General features: G+C 41.0%; 2 protein-coding genes across 3 annotated transcripts in view; one reads left to right on the top strand and one right to left on the bottom strand.

Annotated features, from left to right (window-relative positions):
- Positions 1 to 11,333: 11,333 nt before the first annotated feature.
- LOC124272139 lies at positions 11,334 to 16,089 on the bottom strand. Its single transcript, XM_046707285.1, has 3 exons — positions 15,634 to 16,089; positions 11,998 to 12,201; positions 11,334 to 11,487 (listed from the first exon to the last, which is right to left on the bottom strand). The coding sequence occupies exons 1-3, from the start codon at positions 16,016 to 16,018 to the stop codon at positions 11,477 to 11,479; spliced, it is 600 nt and encodes a 199-aa protein (XP_046563241.1). The 5' UTR covers positions 16,019 to 16,089; the 3' UTR covers positions 11,334 to 11,476.
- A 6,858-nt stretch (positions 16,090 to 22,947) lies between these two features.
- The window catches only part of LOC124272181 (solute carrier organic anion transporter family member 2A1-like), a 58,660-nt gene continuing 56,109 nt past the window's right edge, over positions 22,948 to 25,498 (top strand). For both annotated transcript variants that reach the window (XM_046707319.1, XM_046707320.1), the window contains exon 1: positions 22,948 to 23,143. The gene's annotated coding sequence lies outside the window, so the exon portion shown is untranslated. The remainder of the gene's footprint in view (positions 23,144 to 25,498) is intronic.

Genomic DNA, 25,498 nt, shown 5'->3' on the forward strand with positions numbered 1-25,498 from the left:
GGTCCGCCTATGGTACATCTGGGTGTGTTTGTGTGTATGGAGAGTTCCGCCTGTGGTACATCTGGGTGTGTTTGTGTGTATGGAGAAGTCCGCCTGTGGTACATCTAGGTGTGTTTGTGTGTATGGAGAGGTCCGCCTGTGGTACATCTGGGTGTGTTTGTGTGTATGGAGAAGTCCGCCTGTGGTACATCTAGGTGTGTTTGTGTGAATGGAGAAGTCCGCCTGTGGTGCATCTAGGTGTGTTTGTGTTTTGGTTTTGGTCCGGTGGGTGTTTTTTGTTGTTTGTGTGTTTTTGTTGTGTGGTGGTGTCCGTTTGTGTTTTTGGTGTTCTGTGCTAGTGTTTTGTTGTGTTGCGTTTGCATGTCATTGTGGTTGGTGCCTGATGTGTCTGACGTGTGGATGTGTGCGCGCGCACGTGGAGCGAGTGTGTGCGTGTGTATGTGTACGTGATTCTTTGTTTGTCACCACCAAAGACTGCTAGTGGCATGCACTAAGGGATCAAACGTCCCCGTCCTACGTATTCTGTTAAGGTACAGTGAGAAAACCAAATATCAGTTGAAGTCTTGACATACCTTTACGCGAAGATCCGGGTTAGAACTGGTCTTCAGCAACCCATGCTTGTCGTAAGAGGCGACTGACGGCGGTCAGGTTCGCTGACTTGGTAGCCACATGTCATCGTATCCCAACTGTGTAGATCGATGCTCGTGCAGTTGATCACTGGATTGTCTGGCCCAGACTTGATTATTCACAGACCGCCGCCAAATAGATGGAATAGTTCTGAGTACGGCGTTAAACAACAAACCAACCAACCTAACAACATACCTTTACGGTACATTGTATTACTAACCTACGGTACATTGTATTACTAACCTACGGTACATTGTATTACTAACCTACGACCATAATGATGTCGTTCTTCGAAGTTTCTCCTTACTCTGAGACTTTGTCGCTGGCCGTGTCGTGAAGAGCACTCAGTCGACTACAAGAATATCATCACTATTCTATATTCTACAGACTACTGCGTAATCTACCACCGGAACTTCCTGACCAATCCCCCGGAGGCAATGGTCTACGCTCAAGCCCAGAGATACGTCATCACCCTCCAGTGCACTGATGGTGCGGAGTCTGCAACAGGAACCGTGGATCTCAGGGTCGTTGCTAACACAGCTCCTCAGTTTACTCAGCCCGTACCAGGTAAATCGAGAACAACTTTTGCCTTAATCCCTAGTACGATGATACATTTTACCTCACTCCGCTCTCATTTAACTAATGTCACTTGATGTTACTAATTTAACGCCTTGGGTGATTCTCCTTGTCGTCGACAGACATTCAAAGCAGCATGTAATCGAGCAGTTCCGAATGGAACTTAACAAAGGCAAGACATATACTGATGTGGATGTTTTATTGTAACTATACAGTCTAACGTGATCACCCCAAACTACCGCTTGTGGAATATTTGTGTTATATGTGGGTTTGCTTGTGTTAAACATAGAAAGACGTCATATAATACATGTTTTATGTAAATTAGGTTCTACTGATGTCACCTCCTTTGGAGAATGTATCGTGTTTAAGCACAGGGTTATTGTTCATGAGAGCGTATGCAAAGGCCATTAACAAGAAAGTCTGATTGTAATACCGTAAAAGGCGACTAACGGGATCGGGTGGTCAGGCTCGTTGCCTTGGTTGACACATGTCATCGTATTCCAGGCCCCGTGAAGACCCGAGGTAGAAGAGGTCTTCAGCAACCCATGCTTGCCACAAAAGGCGACTATGCTTGTCGTAAGAGGCGACTAACGGGATCGGGTGCTCAGGCTCGCTGACTTGGTTGACACATGTCATCGGTTCCCAATTGCGCAGATCGATGCTCATGCTGTTGATCACTGGATTGTCTGGTCCAGACTCGATTATTTACATACCGCCGCCATATAGCTGGAATATTGCTGAGTGCGGCGTAAAACTAAACTCACTCACTCACTCGTATCCCAATTGCCTAGATCGATCCACAAGCTGTTGATCACTGCAATGACTGGACCAGAGTTTACAGACTGCTGCCATACAGCAGGAATATTGCGCAGTAAACAAACAAACAAATGTAAACGTATAGTATAAATATATGTAAAATATTAACGTAGAATATAAAGTCTCAATTACTCGAGGGAACAGATTGTATTGGGTTGTGCATGACGGTGAAATGATATCGATAGAACACTGAAAATATGAAAACCCAAGAATACGTACGTTGATGCAGATAAACCAAGATTACTCAATGGGGATAACCTGGGTTTAAAATCCAGGACAATGGGAATCCTAAATAAGCAAATAATAACTCGAATTCCAAGCCCATTATGACAGGGCATTTTTTCAGAACTTTATTCCTTCCGTAATGTTGTTTTATTGTATGAACGTTTTGTGATTGTTAAAGTAACCATTTTCTTCCTCGTGTTACTTTTTAAAGATGCCTGTGCAACAATAAATGCCATCAACACCAACAACAACGACGTGGTGTATAATTCCCTTAACGCCGCCGACCTCGATACTGACGCTATCACCTACAGCCTGGTATCGGATCCTGTCAACGACATCTTTGACATAAACACAGGTGAATGGCTAAGTGTTTCCAGGGTGTTATCATATACATGGGTTATCACAGAGAAGGAATGAGCTCTTTCTCTAAATATTCTAGAGAATACGGCCGCTATTCTAGAAAATACAATGTACAGAATACGGCCGCCAGGATTGTGTCACTCGCCCGTAAACAAGATCATAGCACTCCAATCCTGAAGGATCTACACTGGCTTCCAGTGCAGCACAGGATTACTTTCAAGATCCTCTGCTTAGCCCACCGGTGTCTGTCCGGCGACGCTCCAGGCTACCTACAGGACCTGCCTATCTACTCTCCTCCTCGATCCCTACGCTCTGAGTCCAAGCTTCTGTGTCGCATTCCCAACATCAAAACTCTGAGATATGGCCAGCGTTCCTTCTCATATGCAGCGACATCCGCGTGGAATAGCCTCCCAGAATCCATCAGAAGATCTCTAAATCTAATGTCTTTCAGACGTCAACTCAAGACCTATCTCTTTCAACAGCTCTGAACTCTTTTTATTTGACTGTGCGCTTCGAGCATGCATCAAGCATGGAGTAATGCGCAATACAAGTGGCCTATTATTATTATTATTATTATTATTATCTTTCGAGCCGCATGACAGTTTCCAAACCAACCATGATTCATGACTGTTCCTATTTGTAGGTACCGGAGCGATCTATGCTAAGAAGCCTGTCAACGGCTACTGTTACAACTCTATTGACTTCTATGTCACCATCACCGACGGCATAACGGCACCCACTGGTCCTGTGATAATTACATGTCCAGTTACAAGTGAGTCGGCGTTCGCTTAACAGACGTAAAACCTTTACAACAAACTTATTTACATTTTTCGAAACTATTGACTATTTCGAATTTTCCGCATCTCGAGACTTTGTAACAAAAATTTCTACTTCAGATCACCATACCCCACCAACCATCACGGGCCTGAACCAGGACATTTACATGGATGAGGATGTCCCATTAGGAACAACTATCTACAGTCTCCCCGCCTTAATACCTGCGCCTGTGCTGAGCATTTCCAATGTCATGCCTGCAACCGCCAGTCACCTCTTTACAGTGGCCGGTAAGGTATATTAAATTATTGAGTGGATAAGTTGAAATATGACGCCATACGTCAAGCATCCCTGTGTTGAATATTCATGTATTGATAACTCGAAATTCTGCATATCTAGATCAGTCGTCCATTTAACACGTAGTATATTCAATCATGTCTCGCTATCACGAAGTGTTGGTTATTTCGATCACCCTTTTCAATTGAACAGGGGATTGTTGGGGAGGCCAGATGTTAAAGTGTTTGCTCGTCACGCCAAAGATCAGGCTAGGATTCCCTGTTGGGCGCAACGTGACCCCGACGTGACATGGTCGAACGCTGCATAAAGCCACACTAATTCACTACTCTAGTACATGCATATTCCAAACATTAAACCTCGTTTGTTTTATCACCTGAAACAATGTACATCATACGAAATAGAGAAATTAATCGAAACAGTTAACCAACTGTAGAACCGACTTAACTCATGTTACGATTGGGATATATTTTGTCTGTATAAGTTTGTACCGTAACTCATTTCCACCCAAGCCCTATTTTCGCTTAGCCATTTTGAATCCCGAAATCTATGAGAATTTACGAGATGTGACGTCACCGGGAGTTTGTTTACAAAGAAACATCGTACCGCTGCCACTCAAGCAACAAAATGCTGAGGATCAACCTAAAACTACCAACGGCATATACTGATATTAACATTTCATTTAAAATCAGAAAACATGTACCTACCGTCACATTCCCAGTCAGCCTGGTTCCCTGGGTCCGTTGCGCCTGCGCTACGCTCCGACACAGTGTCGGAGCGTAGCGCAGGCGCAACGGACCCAGGGAACCAGGCTGATTCCCAGTTGGGATAACATTTTGGCCTCTGACGATCTCGGTATCACAGTATAACACACCTAATGATGTCAACATCGATTGCAATACAATGCGGTTTCTAGTGACATTACACGCATTAGTATGGAAGTAGTGACTGTACGCTTATCCCAGGAAACATCTCTATTTTCAAAAATATGAATAATATGTCAAAGAATAATATCCTTTTGATTAGGATATGTTACCTTCCGCCCCCATGTGTGTTCCGTGCCGGACAGAGGGTGTCCGGATAAGCGAGGTCGTGTAACAGGGTTACTCGGGCCTGTGTCATGGTTGTAAATGTACGTTTCTGTCTGTGTAGCGGGAGGGGTCCTTCAAGTTGCTGCTCCCTTGAACTTCGAGGACATCACGAACAGAGACCCGAACATCACACTTTCCGTGAACAACAATTTCTGCGCACCCACAGAGTACTACCTGCACCTGCACGTGAGGGACAAGAACGATCCCCCGAAAGTAACCCCTACAAGTGTGGTTCATACACAAACTGAAGGATCATTCGTACGTTTCACCTTTACGTTGACAATGGTTTTTAGTGCAAAATAGTTTATAAAAAAACACATATGGCACCCACCTACTGGGATAGACCTTAAACGGGCTTTTGTCACGTTGTATTAATTTGGGGATCGAACCCGAGCCTTAGGTGTAACCACTATTTAACAACTATTTTTAAGAATCGAAAGTACATTGTATTTTAAAATGACTACCAAGAAACAATTGTAATGACTGCGCAAGGGCTTCGGCTAAATGTATTAAGGGCGATTGGGTAGTATGGTGTTTATATGTTTGCTCTTCACGCCGGGGGCGTTTGGGTAGCCCAGTGCCCGGGTTCGATTCCCCAAATTGATACAACGTTCGATTCCCCACATAGGTACATTGTGTGAAGAACATGTCTGGTGTCCAACGCCGTGATACTGCTGGAATATTGCTTATATTGCGGCGTAAAACCCAACTCACTCATTCTTCACACCGAAAAGAACCTGTTCATTTTGCCACATACGTATTTACAAAGCGTGAAGCTCATTTCTGATGTTCCATCTGATACCGCTGACATCTTTCTAAGAGCAGCATGAGACATATACTATTCAAAAAAAGAAACGCATAGGCATTTTGTATTTTTAAGAATCTATTAATTACCTATTGTGTTCAAACAATCAACAAAATATGTAACGAAAGTGTTGATAATATGATTTTACTCAATTGTACAAGTAAAAAATCGACTCAACCTTAAAATGTTGATGTTGATGACAACGTCTCCGTTAAGTAAAATTGTCCACTTAGCTGTATAGACATTTCCTTTTTCTAAACTGATGTAAAAATTCATGTACTAAACTCTATTTGTGGACGAGTTATACATGTTTGAAATTACAACATTTTAGCAACAGATTTCTGGGTTATGCGTTTCGTTTTTTGGAATAGTATATTTACTTCTTGTATCATATCAAATACATATGCTGAGGGTGTCTATACACATGTATGAATACACAGCCATTTATAGAAAGTGGTCAAACTCACCACGTGGCTGAGTGGGTTAGATGGCTGGCGATTTGGTGCCTAACTCTGAGAGTGTGGGTTCGAATCCCGCGTGGGACTCAACCAAACAAAAAATAGTTAAATTTGTAGTTTACACACAAGTGTAATCCGAATGATAACATATGTTTATTAATGCATGAGAGTTTTGTATTAATGCACTTCAGATCTATGTCACTCCGACTCTGACAATCACGGATGATGACGACAACAGTTTTGGAAGGGTGATAACTGCTGCTGCTGATATAAACATGTGGGCGTTCACTCCCGGCGGGGACTTAATTTCTGTGGTCCAGTATGACGTTGAAACGCTTGGTCCTGTGACGAGTTTGACGATGAAAGTCTCCGACACGAAAGGTGGTCTCTCTGAAGACGTAGTTGTTACTATTACCGTCACGGACGTCAACGACAATCTCCCAGTATTCGACCAAACTACCTATAGTTTTACGGTATCTGAATGTGATCCCCCCGGGAAAGGTACTTGGGTCCGTGAAGGCCACGGACATGGACATCAGTGCGCCAAATAACATTATCGTATACGACATCGTCAGCATGGGAGGCGTAACAGTGAGTACCTTTATGTTAGTGTCGAAACACTTTACTTTATAAATATGAAAAAAATTACATTGTCCTCAAGAGTTTGGGATTAATTGATAATATTGATTTACTCTTTGCACAGCGTGATCTCTACCAAAAGAAGCCTCGTTGTGTATGAGGGGCCGGTGGGGTAGCCTAGTGGTTAAAGCGTTGGCTCGTCACGCCGAAGACCCGGGTTCGAATCCCCACATGGGTACAATGAGTGAAGCCCATTTCTGGTGTCCCCCCGCCGTGATATTGCTGGAATAATGCTAAAAGCGGCGTAAAACCAAACTCAGTCAGTCAGTCGTTGTGTATGAAGCGAGAAACTGGAACAATAGTCCTGCTATAAAACTCGAATAATAGTCCAGTGTATCACAGCGGCTTGAAATAATTTAGGCTGGTAAACCAGTGGTTGATGTTATGAGTGTGTACGAAGATACGCGATCGAGCCTGGCAATCAATTCAAATTGCCTCATCCATGTACGAGTCTGAGGATAGTCATATCTTATCCAAGTCACATCGGTTGTATCCAACGGACTATCCAGTATCAATGGGGAATATATTTTGAATATGAATAAAAGATACATAAAATATTTGAAGATAGGTTTTAGTGCTTGAATTTGTTGGTAAGGCCACATAAACAATCTTGCTCCTCATCTCTGACCGAACCCCAGGACAGTATCGCAAGGCCAGTGGTTTACAATACTGACATCCATGAAGACTGGAAGTGACGTTCGTGATTTATAATTGTTATTGCTATTTTAAATAAATGCGGGTTTGGCACAAATACAGGTTGGAGTTGTTCGAAAACTTGAAATAAGTAGGAACTCCTTTATATATTTGTGGTGATGAGCAAAACTATCTATATGTGGAAAACTAAAGAAATTCATGCAAAAACATGTACTAAATGCAGTTCCAGCAATATATATGATGTCACTCAGTGGGGTGAGGTGAAATTGGTTTAACGTCGTGCTTGAGAATATTTCGCTCATATGACGACGTGCATGCGTGTGTATGTGTATGTGCGGCTGCTTGTACTAGCCCAGACTTAAGCTGGTTTTATAGTGCTAGCTCACTGAGATACCGTATGCCGCAGTGAAGCATGAATACCACACTCAGACACATTATACTGACTCCGAGTCGACCAGTCCTTGTTGTACCCATTAATGCCGAGCGCCAGGCAGGGACCAACAAGTCAGTAAGTAACGAAAAGAGCTGTTACAGTTCGTACAGCTAACAACAGTGACCCCCCTACCCATTTACTCATCAAGCCTCCCACCCACTCACCATCTGCTCACCATCCGCTGTTTCAGGTCGACTCCACGGGTCAGGTGACGATCCTATCCAATGTGTCTCTTGGGGTGACAACACCCGTTCAGGTGGGGTGTCGTGACAACGGATTTCCTCAACTCTTCTCGCCCTGGAAGGCAACTGTGGAGTTGGTGGTCACAGCGTGTATTCCCACAACAGATTGTCCGAGTCGCGGTGAACAAGTCTCTTTCTACTCGTGGACGCAGATAACCGCATTTGTGGCGATATTAGGTATGGGAACTTGAATATATATACGCGTCTGTATACAATAACATTGAATTATAGAGATTTAAAGATATTATGAATGAGATGTATGTATGTATGTATGTATGTATGTATGTATGTATGTATGTATGTATGTATACAGTTATACTGAATAAAATGTTTTTACGCATTATGGCATTTTTCAAATTCTCATAGAAATTGTATTGCGACCGTTCGATCACTGCTTTAAGTGTTTAAGGGTTCAGGTATCCAAAAGAAAGGTATTAAAGCATTTAAGGCATCACCAGTGTTTAAATATTATTATAAGTTATACGACATAGTATAAACTGTTGCATTTTTTAACAGTTCATGTATGTTGCACAGGTGCAGTAAAATGGGGCTGAGAATCCGCCATCAGCGCATCCTACTATGGGAGACAACTCTTTAGAAACAACTTTGTTTTCTGGACGGTCATGTTCATATGGTTGTGCAGAGGACGGTCAAATGTCAATGGTTTCCCTCTGTCTGGTTCAGTCTTTATAGACATTTTCATTATATCAATGTCATCGAAAAGCGTTAAATTCAGATCAAATCCAAGATAGTTTCAACAAGATACGAAACATGTCATGATTGTTTTAGTATAGAGCTATGTTGATCTGTTGATTGCATTTCGATGAACTACCTTTATAACTCACATTGTGAGTATGTGGTTTCACTTGTAACGGCATCTATCTGCTGCTAGAGGGCATTTAATTAGAAATCCCAAATTGTCTTCTTAAACATGCCCACGTATATCTCTAGCTCATACATCGTCATGTCATACATCGTCATGGTAACGAGGTTTTTGAAGATAAGGCATGATAACGAACCTGTTCAATATACACTCTACTACTACTACCGAACCCAGGGGTGGAAATAAGTTTAAAATTGCTGGTGTACTCCGGTATAGTGGCACATGTAAAATCACTTGCCCTGATTATTTTCCCACTGTACCAACCGTTTTCTTGCTGATTTTTTAAATAAACAACATAATAAACATTGGAAAGTGAACTGGACACCGGTACAGTGTGATATACAAATTTGCTTGCCCGACAGAAAAAACACTGGACTCGGACGTTGGGCAATGGGTTATTTCCACCCCTGCGAACCCAAGGGACCACAATTTTAGTCGTTATAACCGTAGTGTGTTAAACACATTTCGACTAAAGCCAGCGAATGGCCGGGACCTACTTCGTTAAATCAGACAGTTCGTTATGAGCGCGTTCGATATAAACGAAGCTTGCTGTATCAACTTTTATACAGTTGTCGCCAGTGGCAGTTGACTCCACCGCCAGGCTTGGGGTGATTTGGGTGGGATATCTCTTCACTTCGATCAAGAAGGGCTGGGAATAGGGAACTATGGACATTGGAATTTTATACATGAACAGGGAATATAGTAACATGAAAACTATAGAAGATTAATACCATTTACAGGATCTTTCTGAATATGTATCTGTGTACGTTCCTGCTGTTTTGCTGATTTCAAATGTCAAACCGGATCTTGCTTAATAAAACTGGTTGTTACGTATGAGTTTCTAAATGTTTTGTCTTAACTTTCAAACTGCTTGTTTACACGATAATGGTGGTTTGCAAAACATTGGGCCTCGTTTCTACAAAATGCACACAGCCTCCAATGATAACTGTTATGCTTCATGACGTCACTGGATGACTTCAACTCTTCCGTAGTCAAGTCTTACAATTCTGGCTCAATAGGTGTTTAATCAAATTTACAACATTCAAGGCCGAGTAAAGTTTTTCAAAACTACATTTTACTACTTATATTTTATGGAGTACAGTTACAAATTTGACTTTCCAGAGACTTCCATATTTTGACTAGTCGTACCATTTACTCCTGTCTTTTTTCTCCTAGATAACTTTGAAAAATGTATCATCACTATGTGCCGGTGATACAGAAACACAGTGGTTTGCATATGATGTCAGCTGTCGGGCACAACAAAAAACGCTTCACAGAAAAACATCAGAAATGTATATATTTTTAACATTATATAGAGATAGGCATAAATCATTAAAATGTTTGTAACATTTATATTCGTTGAAGACATTATATTAACAAAACTGTGTTGTGATAGAGAATGTTTAAAATGTGTATCTAGAAATTTATTCCTGATATCTTTGTAGGTTTTACAATATAGTAAAACAGGTATTTCATCTTCAATTAAATTAAGATTAATTTTTTGGCAAGAAGGACAAAAACTTAAACTATAAGGGACATTGTTATATTTACCAGTCTCTACTAAGTTTAAAATTACCACGTCTACATTTTGTCAAACAATTTCTAAGTATGGGTCAGTATCTAAACTGAGATAAGTCTCAGCATTTAGGAGGGACTTGAAAAGTATATAATTAAAATACTTGCTTGTATAATGTAGGGCTGTATACCAGTCTTGTGAAAGATTATCAGACAATCTCTGCTTAAAGACAGAAATGAAACCATCAATATCTCCAGTATCCTGGGAAATCCAAACAAAGCCAAACCAAATCTAAATAATATATTCTTGATATGAGATGCCCATGCCGTGCATCCAGATTCATCCAAAGACTTTAACATTGAATAAAACCGATGAGGTAATCTACAACTTGGAAGAGTTAAAAGTCTACACCAATATTTAACTGCCCTTGACATATAAGAAAGTTGAAGAGGGAATCTGCCACACTCACAAAGAACCATATTGTTACAGGTATTTTTGCCAGCTTTTAAGAAATATTAACATGTATTTATCTGGGATGCAACCCCAAAATTCCAAACCTTATCAGCACGTTACTCGGCTTAAGACAGTCTCTAAAAACACTGCAAACGTCAGGACCAAAACACAACTATGGCCTCTCGTATCAAATACATCAGCATTGAATAACCATTTCTTGTTCGCTGAAACCGAGATTCTCATTATTATGGAAATATGTTTCGTAGCTTTTTATGTATACTGGACAAAAATAGTTGGGGAAATATGTAAATTTTGAAATTATGAATAATGATCTATTTATTCATTGACACACTGATAAAATATCAATCATAAAAATACCAATATCCCTAACTTATTTTGTCCAATATATATATATACCCACATGACCAATGTGCACATGTCTAAACACCCCACGAGTGAAAAGAGATAATTAAAAAAAAATCAGACCGAAAGAATAAACTGTATTTTACTGCAAGATGTTCCTTATAATGATATTAATCGTTTGCACTCATTTGTAAATCGGGAATTTATTCGGGATCTTGAACGAAGAGGCTGTGCTATAGTGGCCTGCTAACGCCTGAGTTCTCATGCTTATTTGTCTTCTGAAACGCAAAGATATAAGATTTGTATTAGGTGACACATCTCACTGATTTCATCTAAAGAAATATATAAAGAGAAGAATTAAGCCAATTAAATCGTGTATTTAAACTTCTGTCAGAAATGATGAAACTGGAAATGTATAAACGTGTGAGTGAGTGTGGTTTTACTCCGCTTTTAGTAATGTTCCAACAATATCACAACGAGGGACACCAGAAATGGGCTTCACACATTGTACCCATGTGGGGAATCGAACCCGCTTGACGAGCGGACACTTTAACCACTGGACTACCCCACCGCCCGTATAAACGATTGATAAACATAAATATATAATATGCTTACATATATAAGAATATGCTTACAGATTATATGTTAGCCGTTGCTATCTAAATGAAACCATATATTGAGCTCAATCAGTAATCATATGCATTCTTTGTACAAAAGTACTGGTTTAGCTATAAAACCATTCTTTTTACAAATACAGAAAGCCAGTGAACTCGTCCAATTGAACGTACCGTGACACTCGAGAGTGATTGGGCTTCGGATGCCGTTGTTACAACACCGGGCTTCAGGGTTGCCGACAGCAGTGTAACCAGGACGACAGCGGTATTTGAAGATGTAGCAGTTGTTGTCTGCCTTGTCAAGGGTGACGTTGTACACCTCGGGAGACGTGAACATCAGCTCCTCCCTCGTCTGAGGTATAGGACGACACAATGTGGCTGAAGTAAACAAAATGTCTGGGCTGTCATGAGTGAGTTTAGTTTTAAGCCGCTTTTAGCAATATTCCAGCAATATCATGGCGGGGGACACCAGAAATGGACTTCACACATTGTATCCATGTAGGGAATGGAACCCGGGACTTCAGCGTGACGAGTGAACGCTTTAACCACTAGGCTACCCCACCGCTCCGTGCTATCATGCAGACATTAAGGATCAGTCAGAAGGCCTTACATAGTTTGTCTGGGATATGGTGAAGTATTGTTCAGAATTAAAGATACGGTAATCAGAAACTTATCAGAGAACAAAGTGATTTCAATTACTGTTCTGATTTTAACGATTGCTATGCGGCATGTATTTCTAATGCAGTGGTAGCAGATTGAAGCGTTTGTAAAATGCTCAAGTGTCATTTGTTACTGGGGTATTTCTATTATCCGCCTGTTTGCGTCGAGGTTTCGGTTTCTAAATGACTCGCTCAACCTACAAAAGAACGCGATAACAGCGATTCGAGGTCTTTTCCTACGTTGTGACTTGCGACTGTGGGAGCGTGATACCAGTCTGACACTGCTGACCAGTCTGACTGCTTCGAACACTGTTTACTGGATTGATGAACAGAGCATGTACACTCTTCAAAAAAAGAGAACCACATAAGCCATTTTAGAAGAATTTATTGCGTTAGTTTAAGAGCAATTACTTATGTAATTTCACTGGTAAAAATGGTGAAATTCATACGTCTATAGACAAAGAACTCGCCAACACAACAGCAACTTTTGTTGTTGTGTTTCTGTTTACTTGAGTCCACGATGGCGTCAAAGTCAGTACTTTGTATGGCCACCATTGGCAGCAATTACTGCTCGGTACCGTCTCGACACAGACTGAAAAAGTCGACGAAGTCGCTCTTGCGGCATTCTTCCACCACTCTTCCTGAAATGCGATGGCCAGTGTCTGAGGCGCGTTTTGACATCGATCGAGTTCATCCCATAGGTGTTCTATCGGGTTTATATCTGGTGATCGGGAAGGCCTTGACAAGACGTTAGAATTGGCAAGGTAGCGAACCGTGACGCGTGCTGTATATGAAGTGGCGTTGTCATGCTGGAACAACTCCTTCTGTCGGTCCATCATCGGAAGGATGTGACGTGCAAGGTCTTCCTTGATGTACCGATTTGCCGTCCAATTCCCCTGCACCACCACTAAATCAGATCTTCGTGTGCTGGATATCGTACCCCACACCATGACACTCTCTCCGCCTCCACTGCTTCTGTCCATCTGTCGAATGCAATTAGGGTCAAAACGTTCATTTCTCCAACGGTAAACACGCTGTCTTCCATCTCGCCGGTGAAGCGGAAATCGTGATTCATCACTGAACCAGACTGGCCTCTAGTTTCTAAGATTCCAGTTCCGGGACCCTACCATACCACCGCAAGCGACTGCGCCGATTGACGTCTCTGAGCACAGGGGCGACAACTGGTCTTCTTGGTCAAATCCCCCACTTCACGCAATCGATTCCTGAGAGTTTGGTCGGAAATTCTTCTCAAACCAGGGATGCGTTGTGCAGTCTCCACGGCTGTGGCAGGAGGATAACGCAAGTGCGCAACCCAGATGCAGCGGTCCTGTGCTTGGGTGGTAACTCTTGGATTCCCGCTTCTCGGGCGATCTTGACCGGAATTGGTCTGCAGGAAACGATCCCAAAGTCGAGATATGGTGCGGTGATAAATGTTGAAATGTTTGGTAACTGCAGACTGCGACTCCCCAGCTTCAAGGCGGCCTATGGCGATGTTTCGACTGGCAGCACTCAGTTGTGGCATGATGATTGACTCTTTTTCCAGGCAAAAACGAATGACAAAATTAAACAAAACGTTTCCCTTTTTATAGTGATCGATACCGCATGCTTTTCCGCTTACTTGCACGTGCAATTTGCTTATCATGTTTTCTTGGTGATGTTTTGCGAATATTACTTCAAACGCTCCTAAAACAAGTGGAAAAGTTAAAATTGCCGTTAACGTTTTGGCGCTGAAGCTGTTTAAAATCACACAATGATGACACACAAAGAAATAGTATATTTGTATTGTATTGTATTGCCGCAGCTACATGAGTCAAATATTCTCAAAATCAAATATGCGTTTCTTTTTGTGAAGAGTGTACTTATTAAATCTCTTTTTCTAATTGTACCTAGTTCTGGTTTAACCTACTTAATTAGTTACGTGTCTCAATGTTGGAATCAACTTGTAATAGAAATGTATTCATTTTGAATGTGAAATATAATGTGTATTCCAGAGACTGTCATAATAAATTCGACATTCACTAAACCCCCTTGTGTCGAATTTTAGGTTGTCACGAAGTAAGACTTTGCGCATGCGTATTCCTTATGTAGTCCGTATTTTTGCGAAGGTCTAACTGCACCCACAACATTGGCTTATCCACCCCACGTCCTTGGTGGGACTTAGCCACGCCATACACAACCCATTAAGATAACGTATGGTGGGTTGATTGGGAGGACGTATGTGGGACAGGTAAGGCTGATTATAATCAGGTTTTAAGCAAACGACATATCAATCAGATACACATACGATGAATAAATATGTATATATTTGAAAATCATGATTTCCTCCAACGTTGAAAGACCATGACTGAGTGAGTGTGGTTTTGCACCGTTTTAGCAATATTCCAGCAGGGGACCCCAGAAATGGGCTTCACACATTGCACCTATGTAAGGGATCGGAACCGGGTCTTTGGCGTGACGAGCGAACGCTTTAACCACTAGGCTGTCCCTCCGCCCTATACGACGGTGAGGCGAGGTGAGGTGAGGTGAGGTGAGGTGAGGTGAGGTGAGGTGAGATTCTACGTCGCTTACAAGATTATTGCACCGATAGAGCGATGCAAATGAACCTGTGTGTGGCTGATTCCAACATTTTGGTCTCTATGCTGCAGTTTAACATCATGGACAGAGTATAATGACTTTGCGCCGATCAGTCTCCCAGACAGACGCTCATTCCACTAGGCCACGAATGGTTTAATAGGTTATTTTGGGTTAGATAGGCTATTTTATGTAATATTGCAGTGATATTTCAGCTCAGTGTCAGATGGAAGTATAATGTGAGCAAGGTCGTATATGTTTATCACTTTGACCTACCATTACCTAACGTGACTCAAGTGGGCGGTGGGGTAGCTTAGTGGTTAAGGCGTTCGCTCGTCACGCCAAAGACCCGGGTTCAACTCCCCACATGGGTACAATATGTGAAGCCCAATCCTGATGTCCCCCACCCTAGATACTGCTGAAATATTGCTAAAAGCGGCGTAAAACTAGACTCACTAACATGACTCAAGGGCACAAACAATCTTACCTAATTGCGGCGACTTTAGTCGCCGACATAAAAATCATGGAGACAGTACGAAATAAACACATCTAAAGAACATGAGGTATCGTTAGTACTTACGAAGGTTTAAGAAATAATTTCGCCTTTTCCCTTCAAGTTCACTGGCAAAGTCAATGACATCAGCGGCGTCGTCCAATGTAAGGAGGTGACACTCCCCATATAGCCCCCGGGAGTAGAAGTTGGTGCAGTTGGTCGGGAAGCACCCGTCAGAGTTGATCTCACTGAAGATAGCGCCTTGACAGGAAGCACGGTCTACGCATGCGTATTTGCAACGGTGCAGAGAGACGTTTTTCTCTAGTTTTTCGAAACGCTCAGCTTTCGTATCACTGACGCCCTCAAAAGAGGTAAGACCGAAATTGAAAAGAGCTTCAAATTGTACTTTACCATGAAGAAGATGGAAACAGAGACACAACCCAGCTATGATCAGTATGTACTTCACATCCATTGTGGGCGTGGAACCAGGATCGATGTACTTTTTCCTTTTCCAGCGTGTACTCCCAGCAAGCAAGTAGATTATTAACGTTGTAACTCACAACGTCCCCAACAGCCTTCACTAAGAACTGAACAAAACCTCGAAGTCACTCCGTGATATGGGGCTTCCGTGATTTGCTACAACTGTTTTGGACAATTATCTCCAGCTAGTGCTTATGTTTTTATTGTTACTGACAAAGGGCTCCTGTGTAGATATAATCATACAGTACAGTTGGTCTCCGTGCTCCTGTGTAGATATAATCATACAGTACAGTTGGTCTCCGTGTCGTGAGGAGGGATCCCTTCAACAATAACACTCCCCTATCTGCTTCCAACCCATTAAAGGCCCCATACTACTGAAAGACGCATATCTGTGAATACTGTACTGCATCTACACGCCCATGTGTAAAGTATCTAGTTAAACCTGCCTACATGTATATAACAGTTTTACTGGTTTACAGCTGAGTGAAGGGGACAGAAACTCCTGTATGGTCCTAATGGAGGGAAATTCATTCTTAATGTTGTCCGATATAAAGGTAAAAATGTTAATATATACTCATGCCAATAATGGTTGTCAAAACACACACACCCCCACTCCCCCACCCCCAGCCTATTAATGAAATGGATGGGGGTGACAACCATTATTGGCATGGTTATGTGTCTCAATTCAGTAAACGTAATGGGAAATCAAACGTGTATATAGGCAAAGTAATGCTTAAGTAAATGTATTTCATGTACTGTACAAGCCAACATAGCTACCTAAACAGGAAGTAGTTCTACTATTACCCATATAAATAGAAAGCCATTTTGTATCCCTGTACAGGGAAATCATTCTATATAGGAAATACAAACCATTACATAGTCCTAAAAGGTAAATCATTCTAATATTTCACCATATAGAGAGAGAATACAAACCAGAGAGAGAGTCCTAGAGAGAGAGAGAGAGAGAGAGAGAGAGAGAGAGAGAGAGAGAGAGAGAGAGAGAGAGAGAGAGAGAGAGAGAGAGAGATCTACAGCTCACAATAACATCTAAATTGAAAAATAACACCTACAGGAAACCCAACAACAACAACAAAACAAATTGAAAGCAACAGTAATTCAAAAACAACTGTACGATGTGTCAGTGGACTAAGAAACTAAGAGACGCATGTTGAACCCTGGATCTTTAATGCAGTGACGTTGATTTACCATGCATGCGTGTATGTGAGACTAGAAGACTAACGGATCACTGGAGTTTAAAGATACACACTATGTTAACAAGGAAGATAGGGCGGGTTATGGCCTCTGTACACGCACATGGATCAACACAGGTTATCGATTACCATGACACATACCTCTTTTATATAAATGTTATTTTTACAAATATAAGATGACAAGTCTACCATTCACACACCTTTACTAACATATCATGAACTTATTTATAATTACAAGTCTATATATCCAATTTAACCCTTTGGAATAGTCTATATCGTGGCAAAAAGGGATCCGAACATATATACACAAGGAATGGAGCAGACTTAGTTAGAGGATCAGGACGCTGAGGAGAGGAGGAGGGTGCTGACTGTCATACAGTCACATGGAGGTTACACTCGGTATTAGCCTTGAATCGTTTAGATACGCAAAATGACATTTTGAATTTTGACATTTTTGACAATAAATTCAACATTAAACATTCCAGGGCCATACTTTACAGACATGGTTTTGTATAAAAATCAGTCACTGCGTTTTCTTAAAATGAGCAATAATCATCATAAAAGCAATATGGATTTCAATCATTTTGTCGTTTTCTATGAGTCAAATGATCATACGGGTCAGAAAAATATCATGTTTTTCCACCGTGGTCACCACGAGAAGTTTTCATTTTATCCTTCACAGTATTGGGCATCTGCCCTAGTGTCATGAGAAGACACCTGAATCTATTAGCCAGGATCCCAGGATCCCAAAGGCCTTTAACCACCATTCTCCTCCCTCTTGAGAGTCCCTCCTTCCTGGACATCCTTCTTCTGCTGTATGACTTCATGAGGTTGTTCCTGAGTGCGAGGGATGAAGAAGGGCATGTCTTGGTGGTCAGTCAGAGGGCAGGGTGTGGACGGTCCCAGGGCTTCCTCTTCCATGCCGTTGACCAGCCCCGAGTCGCCACATATAATAGCATCTGACATGTGTCCTATTCTACGAAGCTCGATCCACACAAAATTGTAATCTGCCTCCATCAGAGCTAGGAGTGGTATCGAAAAGACGCCCTTGTAAATGACTGCCAGTTTGAGGTGGCTTCTTGATAGCAATGTGTTTGCCATCCAGGGCCCCAATGGCGTGGGATATATCCATCTCTGTTCAAACTGGTTAGCTACGGCTGTCCAGGCTTCAGGGGTCACAGGTAGGCTAAACACAATTGCCTGTCACACTTCTCGAACCATCTCTGAGATGGTGGACACTCCACACCTGAAGGCATACGCAAGAGACCCATGGTTGTCTCCAGCCTCAAGTTTCCTAAGTGTGACTGCCAGTTTCAGTCCAAGTGAAAGGGGTTGCCTGAAACTGGTGACTTCCCTATCGATTGCTAGGGCCACCCTATGCAAGACTTCATCGAAGAGCTGTGGTGTTAACCTTGTGTAGTTTTGGAACGCTACTGGATCCTCAAGCCTCAAATGGGTGTCTAGGAGGCTGGAGAACTTACCAAACTGTTATCCCCTCTCCTCTATGAGCACCCAGGAGTGCCTGACTGCAGCTCTCCTGGCCCTTTCTGGTTGGAGTTGCATCTGGTCAGGCTGCTGCTCGTCTTGTGTCATTTGGATTTCTGCTTAAACAACGGCCATTGACTTGTCCATATCGCTGGTGCCACCGGTGGGAACAGAGGAAGTGATTAATTTTATTTGATTTTGCTCATTCAACATTGGTTAGATGCCCCTTGGTTTTCAGATGCTTAGTGATGTGGATGAATGAATTTTATTTTCTGTAAGTAGGCCATCGGCCCATGTACAATCATAGGATACAAAATATCATTTTAGACAAGGCAATACACAATGTTACACATTATTTACACACATTTGATCTGATCACGAGGGCATGCTTAATAAACTGCACAGTTTTAAGAAGAATACTGGTATTATTACATAGCATTAAGTTTTTAAACTTAATGATAGTTGGACATTGATCAAAATTTGGTAAATATATACTGCATAACCTTACATATACATCACAGACAAAAAGAAAATGTAATTCATCCTCTGGGACATTACTGTTACACATTTTACATATTGTTGAGGCATAACTATCATCTTTTCGTCTTCCATTACAAAGAAGGGGTAGGTGATGAAGTCTAAGTAAGCATAAATATCGTCTATATTCTTTAAAATGTACATTTGAGACATAAAACTCTACATCTAATAAAGATTTAATGGTCTTGTAGTAAGCTAAATGCGATGATTCATTAATTCTACTCAATATGCTTTGCCCCTTTACATCAATAAGCCTCTGTTTGAACATGGATATAAAATGATTAATATTGCCAACATCATGACTAAACCACACAAATCCAAACCCGTTGATGTTTAACAAACTTTTTACATATGATGCCCAAGTATATCTACCAGCTGCGTCGAGATTTTTTCATCAAAATATAGCATTGTTTAGGATACCTGTCTTCAGACATATGAAGTAATATACACCAGTAACGTACACATTTAACATAATAATCAACACTTATACAAAATCTACCACAATCTGCTAATATAGCATTGCTAGAAACATGTTTACGTACGCCAAGAACATATTTACAGAAATTTGTATGAAATTTGTTAATTAACTGTCGTTCTTGATAACCCCACACTTCTGCACTATAAAGTAAAATTGGCTTCACTTTGGTATCAAAGAGCTTAAAAGAATATTAACTGGAATAATTTGATACATGTAGATTAACTTCTTTATAGAAAATAATGCCTTGTTTGCTTTGGTCGATAGTGTCTCTGTACATTTAGTTCATGACAGACGTGTAGAGAAGAGAATTCCAAGATAGTTGTAGTATGTAGAGGTTTTTAACTGTGCTCCTTGAAGAAACCATTTTTCATAGTGACGTAATCTACCTCCGTTTCGAAAAACCAATATCTCTGTTTTATCCATGTTAACTTGTAATCCCCACGTTGTACAGTAGTCGTTTAGAATGTCAATTTTTCTTTGTAGTCCAATAACAGAGTCATCGAAAATACATAAATCGTCAGCATAAAGCAAAAGTAATATTTCTAAAAATTCAGATCCAACAAATATTCCTCTAATTTCCGCGTTTTCTAGCAACACCTGTAATTCTGATATAAACATCGTGAACAAAAAGGGGCTCAAGACACATCCTTGTCTAACTCCGCTAAGACAGTCAAAGTATTCAGAGATTGAGGTGTTGGTTATTCGGACAGCAGACATTATTTTGGAATACATATTCTTAAGCACATTTAGAATTCGTCCATGAATATCATTCTTTAATAGTGAATACCAGAGAAGTTTGAAGTATGCTTAGTGATGTGCTTTACCCGAATGTGCAATACTAATATCTGAATGATAGTATGAACAATGCACATACTTTTGAATAACCTGGGCTCACAAAGCTCTCGTAGCGATATCGTAAGTCATTGTTACAGTATAGTACGTACGAATGCTTCGAGAAAGGTAAGAGATTTTCGGCTTACGAGAGCTTTGTGAAACGGGTCCTTGGACTTGGTTATTCCTTGGGTAGATGTATATTCGTTAATACACTTCTGATCGTACATGATTTTTTTACATTAAATCCCTGTCAGGGTACAAACTGAAATGAGGGTGTACAATCGTACTTGATGGCAATCGTGATAAATACGCCAAAATAGGCCAGGTACGCAGGTAATTCTTGTTCACAACAGGTCTACAACAAAACAGTCTTCTTCACAACAAATATCTCTAGAATAACGTTTGATGACATGACGGTTAAAACTACAAACTGTCAACTCCCTGGACAGTAAAATCACAACGCAATGGACAGTTTGTTTGCTAAATGTGAGCAACTCCATATAAAACTAGTTTGATTTTTCGACGATAACTGAAAAAATACTGACGTATTAAAGCCTAAACTGTGAATGAAGACCTAAGACAACTATATCTAAGAATTGACAGCAAAAAGGCGTGTCTGCTGATGGGTTGTCATATTTCGTGTTAAATCGATCATTTTCCGCGATCTTGTTTCGACACTCAGGAGGGTGCCCTCGCTCAACGCGTAATTGTAATAAATAGAGAGGGTGTCAAGCTATTATAGAAAGATCTGTACATTTCTAGACCCGTCTGCCAAATGGCAAAACCTGATATACTTCCAAAATAATGAAAATGCGAGGGATAACTTACCATTACTCTTGCGCCACATGTTCATCTTTCACTGTCCAGCGAGGAAATGGAGTTGCTTTTGGCAACTCCACATTTCGCGCGGAGAGCGCTTCCACCCTGTGTAATACTTGGGTAAATAAACGACTATAACTAACTTGTAAGCGTATGCACAGTGAAGGGGAATACATGTATAAGAAGAGCGTGAGCTCTACTACAATTAGATATAGGTGGATATTGAGACAATAGTTTGTACAATTTTGTAGTTAGCAAAAACCCTGATAAAATAAGGGGTATACATTAAGGTGGGAGCGGCATAAACGCTTATCTCCCTTATAAAATCAGATACAGTGACGGGAGTCACATATACAAAAAGCTGGTAAACTCCTCTACAAAAGGGTACATACATAGGTGTTAAAAAAAATTAATTACAATACATTTTCATCATTAAGCTGCTAATATAATGAACATTTTTATCAGGCCATTATTGCGCATGATTTAAATGTGTGTTAGTCGGAGAGAGTGATATATTTACAAAATGACCCCATTTGGAAAATTCACCAGCCAGTCAGGTCAGTGACTGTGGAGATTTATTGACCAGACTGGAATTGTATTAGCCGCGTGGTAGCGGGCCAGTGGCTATTTCGCACACTGCTACGTACCGATTTCATTCACAACCGACATACATAGTGACATAACAGTATTATTTTCTGAGAAATCTTATAGTACATGTAATAACTCCCACCATTTGTTAACGATAGCCATGATTACATTTTAGTGAGAATTACCGTGAGTTATTGTGACCGGTGACATTCACAGATCAACGCGTTCGTGCGTCATTTAACACTCTGTGATCGGAGTTTGAAGGCACTGTTCCCTACATGAATAATACGATTACTGTTGGGCCAATAGTGTTTACAGTTGTCCATTGACGTCTACAGTATTCATTTTACGGTGACTGAGCTTCAACAAAACACTCACTACAAGTGGTAGGTTAGCGGCATGGGTTCGTGTCAATGACACAGCCAAACAGATAGGTAACTGGTTACATGAAACCGGTTTGGGTGGATTACGACGGGCGTAAACAGTTATGATATCGTAGGATCTTAAACCGGTTTGTAAAATGTACCACTAAAGATTTCAAGGTGATAGGTGAAGGGTGAAGGGCTAAGAAGCCTCGGGCGTGTTTGGGCGCAGATTCGGAACAAACAGAAACATTTTCGATGAACGGATCAATGATCACAGAAAAAACTCGCTGAAATACAGTGTCATGAAAAAAGATAGTTATTTGATATTTTAAGCAATATCTGAAAAAATAACTGGGGCCAACAAATTTAAACAAAGGACATATCTTGAGTGTTTTGAATAATCCATATTAGCTGATTTTGTATGAAAACCCCCCATTAAAATTCAGTTACAATTGTACAAAGTAAAGTCTACAAGGTTAAAAAACTTATTTCCAAAACTGTCCGCGTTGCATCCAACCAGGGTCTAACTGAGCCAGGGTTTTAACAAGGTTACTTAAAGTTACGTGAAATGTTTGTGTCCCATGGACGGAGAGAGCGCCAAAACGCAACAAGAACACCCACCCATTCACTATGCCAGTCGCTGGATTATCGTCAACAGGAAATACTAGTCCAGTATTGTAGATGTCAAAAATCACCACACACGAACTCACGGGAACCTCATAAGAATTAAGTGAATATGAACTAATTATTCCCACGTTAAGCACCCTTGCTGCAAAAGGACAACTTGTCTGAAGTTACGGGTAAGTGGTTTTGATGTCGATGTTTTGACAGGTGAGACGACGTTATCGGGCACTGTGCGTCTACTGCGGTCGCTGATGTCCCCCGATGTTCGCTGACATACATTTCATGACCGCCTGTGCAATTGACATGGTTATATCTCCAGCCTAGCTAGCCTTTATAGCGTGTGTCAAAGTACAGCTGATTGTGACAGCGTACCAATCACATCAACCATCAACACAACGATGGGCAGATGGGATGGGGTTTCATAACACGGCGAATGCTGGTTGCATTCCGTTGAACATTTTCTTTAGATCACATCCATAGCTATGATGCATACACGGTAACTGTTGTAGGTCTCAATATAAGGGTTACAGGTTATGGGAACAGCTTGGTGCGAGAGTTGTCGTATACTGTTTCCTCATTCTGGGTGGAGTATTGTTTATTATAATATTATGCATCTTTCAGTGACATGCTATCGGTCCGTATTTACATCTGTGTGCATTTCGGGGCTGAGATAAAATCCATATGATACCATCCAACATCAACAGCAGGGGGCTTTGCCATGTTTATTACCCATGTGTATGTCCTGAAACCATATAATAGATATGGTCTCGGGTATGTCTAAGTGTCTATTTCATGGTTAAGCTACTAGTAAGATTAATAACGTGTGTCTGGCGTGTTATATCGAGGACTTGGCTTGCACAAGTCTCTCAGGTAATATATTAGTGTAAATGATCATTTCTAAAAAATTATAAATGACAGACTGGGGTCCTGTCCGCTCATCTAGACTTTCCCCTTTTAAGGATAGAATTACTATACATACATGGGCTTAACACTCAGTACAGCCTTGAAGCAAGGCTAATCGAGGACCTATGTGTGTCAATACATGTAGTGTCTATTTCATGTGAAGCTACTTGTAAGATTAACAACGCATGTTTACCGTGGTATATCGAGGACGTATGTATGCAGCGTCTATTTCATGTAAGATAACAGCGTGTGTTATAAAGGACGTATGTATGTCAACAAATGTCTATTTCATGGCTGAAATCAACAAGGGTTTCGTGTATTACATGAAGGACCCGTGTGTATCTCAACAGCTGATCACTACACTATATCCATAGTGCATACGCCAATCTGTCACAAGATTTACAGGATACTTCTATTGTTCTATATATAAGGGTATGTGTATTTCAGTACTTGATTTCAATATATCCAGTTACATTGCTTGTGTCAGTTCATGACCGGGATTTACACCGTGATTGACAGATATAGTCGTCCTATTTCGCAGTAGGGATTTCATATTTTCGACGTACTTTTCCTGAGTGGCTAGATATAACATAGGGACACTACTACGTAGATAAGGATGGTTGGGTCTGACTGACATTAGTGCAATATGTAGAATTTTTTACAGAATATGTGATTTCTGGTTGAACGTCGGATTTGAACAATCATTTCAGTATATCATTGCGTGGCTGCTTAATATGGAGAAAACCCCGAAGTAATCCAGACAACTTTCTACTTTCGTATAATCCAAGGGCATGGAATCCTGGGATTCGAACCTTTTGTTGTTGGTTCTGACACGCCTAATAAGAATCAGATTTGACTTGCATAGGCATCCCCAAAATTACCTGTATACACCCCAACCCCCAGAAATTAAAGACAAGAAGAAACAAAATACAATTCAACCCCCAAAAAAAAAAAAATAAATAAATAAATAAAAAAAAAAAATAAAATAAAAAAAAAAAAAAGAAAAGAAAAAAAAAAAAAAGAAAATTTAAAAAAAGAAAGGCAAATTTTAAAAGTGCAGATTGACGTTGACACTTTGACAGAAGAAAGCAAGAGGAACCGACGGGAGTGATCCCGGCTTAAAGGACACAGGACATTCAACAACACGGTCCCACATGCTTCATGTTATTTTCTTAGTGGCAACAATGGATCGTGCATAATAAACGTGTAAGGCATGCGGACTGACTGCTAAATGACTTGGTCGCTCAACCAACTGACAATAAGAGCTTGAGAATCACTGGTTTAACCTGAGTTTGTTATCAGTGTCGGTGAACACCGACAAAGCACTGAAACAGGAACGTGATAAGATTCAATGTGTGTGTCTCGCGGCTGTTTACAAAACCCTCCGTGCAGAACAGCTTTATTCATTGTTTAAAACTGATTTAGTATGTAACGAAATTATTACAATACGCCACGCTATGAAACGAACAACCCTGTCGGTTTTCCGGGTAACAGCCGGTGTTCAGTAACATTTGCTAGTCGTAAGAGCGACCTAACACTTTGAGATGCTTACATGACATCGTATCCATAGGCGGATACGGAGGGTGGTGGTGGTGGTGTGTGTGTGTGTGTGTGTGCGTGTGTGTCCT

The sequence above is a fragment of the Haliotis rubra genome, unplaced genomic scaffold (genome assembly GCF_003918875.1).
Source record: "Haliotis rubra isolate DU_JTF1 unplaced genomic scaffold, ASM391887v1 Scf167, whole genome shotgun sequence".
Taxonomy (NCBI): domain Eukaryota; kingdom Metazoa; phylum Mollusca; class Gastropoda; order Lepetellida; family Haliotidae; genus Haliotis; species Haliotis rubra.

Bases quoted from the DNA above. Each gene is read 5' to 3' on its own strand.
- LOC124272139 (XM_046707285.1), bottom strand. From the start codon at position 16,018: ATGGATGTGAAGTACATACTGATCATAGCTGGGTTGTGTCTCTGTTTC. The intron at 12,202-15,633 runs GTAAGTACTAAC...TGTTTACTTCAG, and splicing joins AAATTATTTCTTAAACCTTC to CCACATTGTGTCGTCCTATA.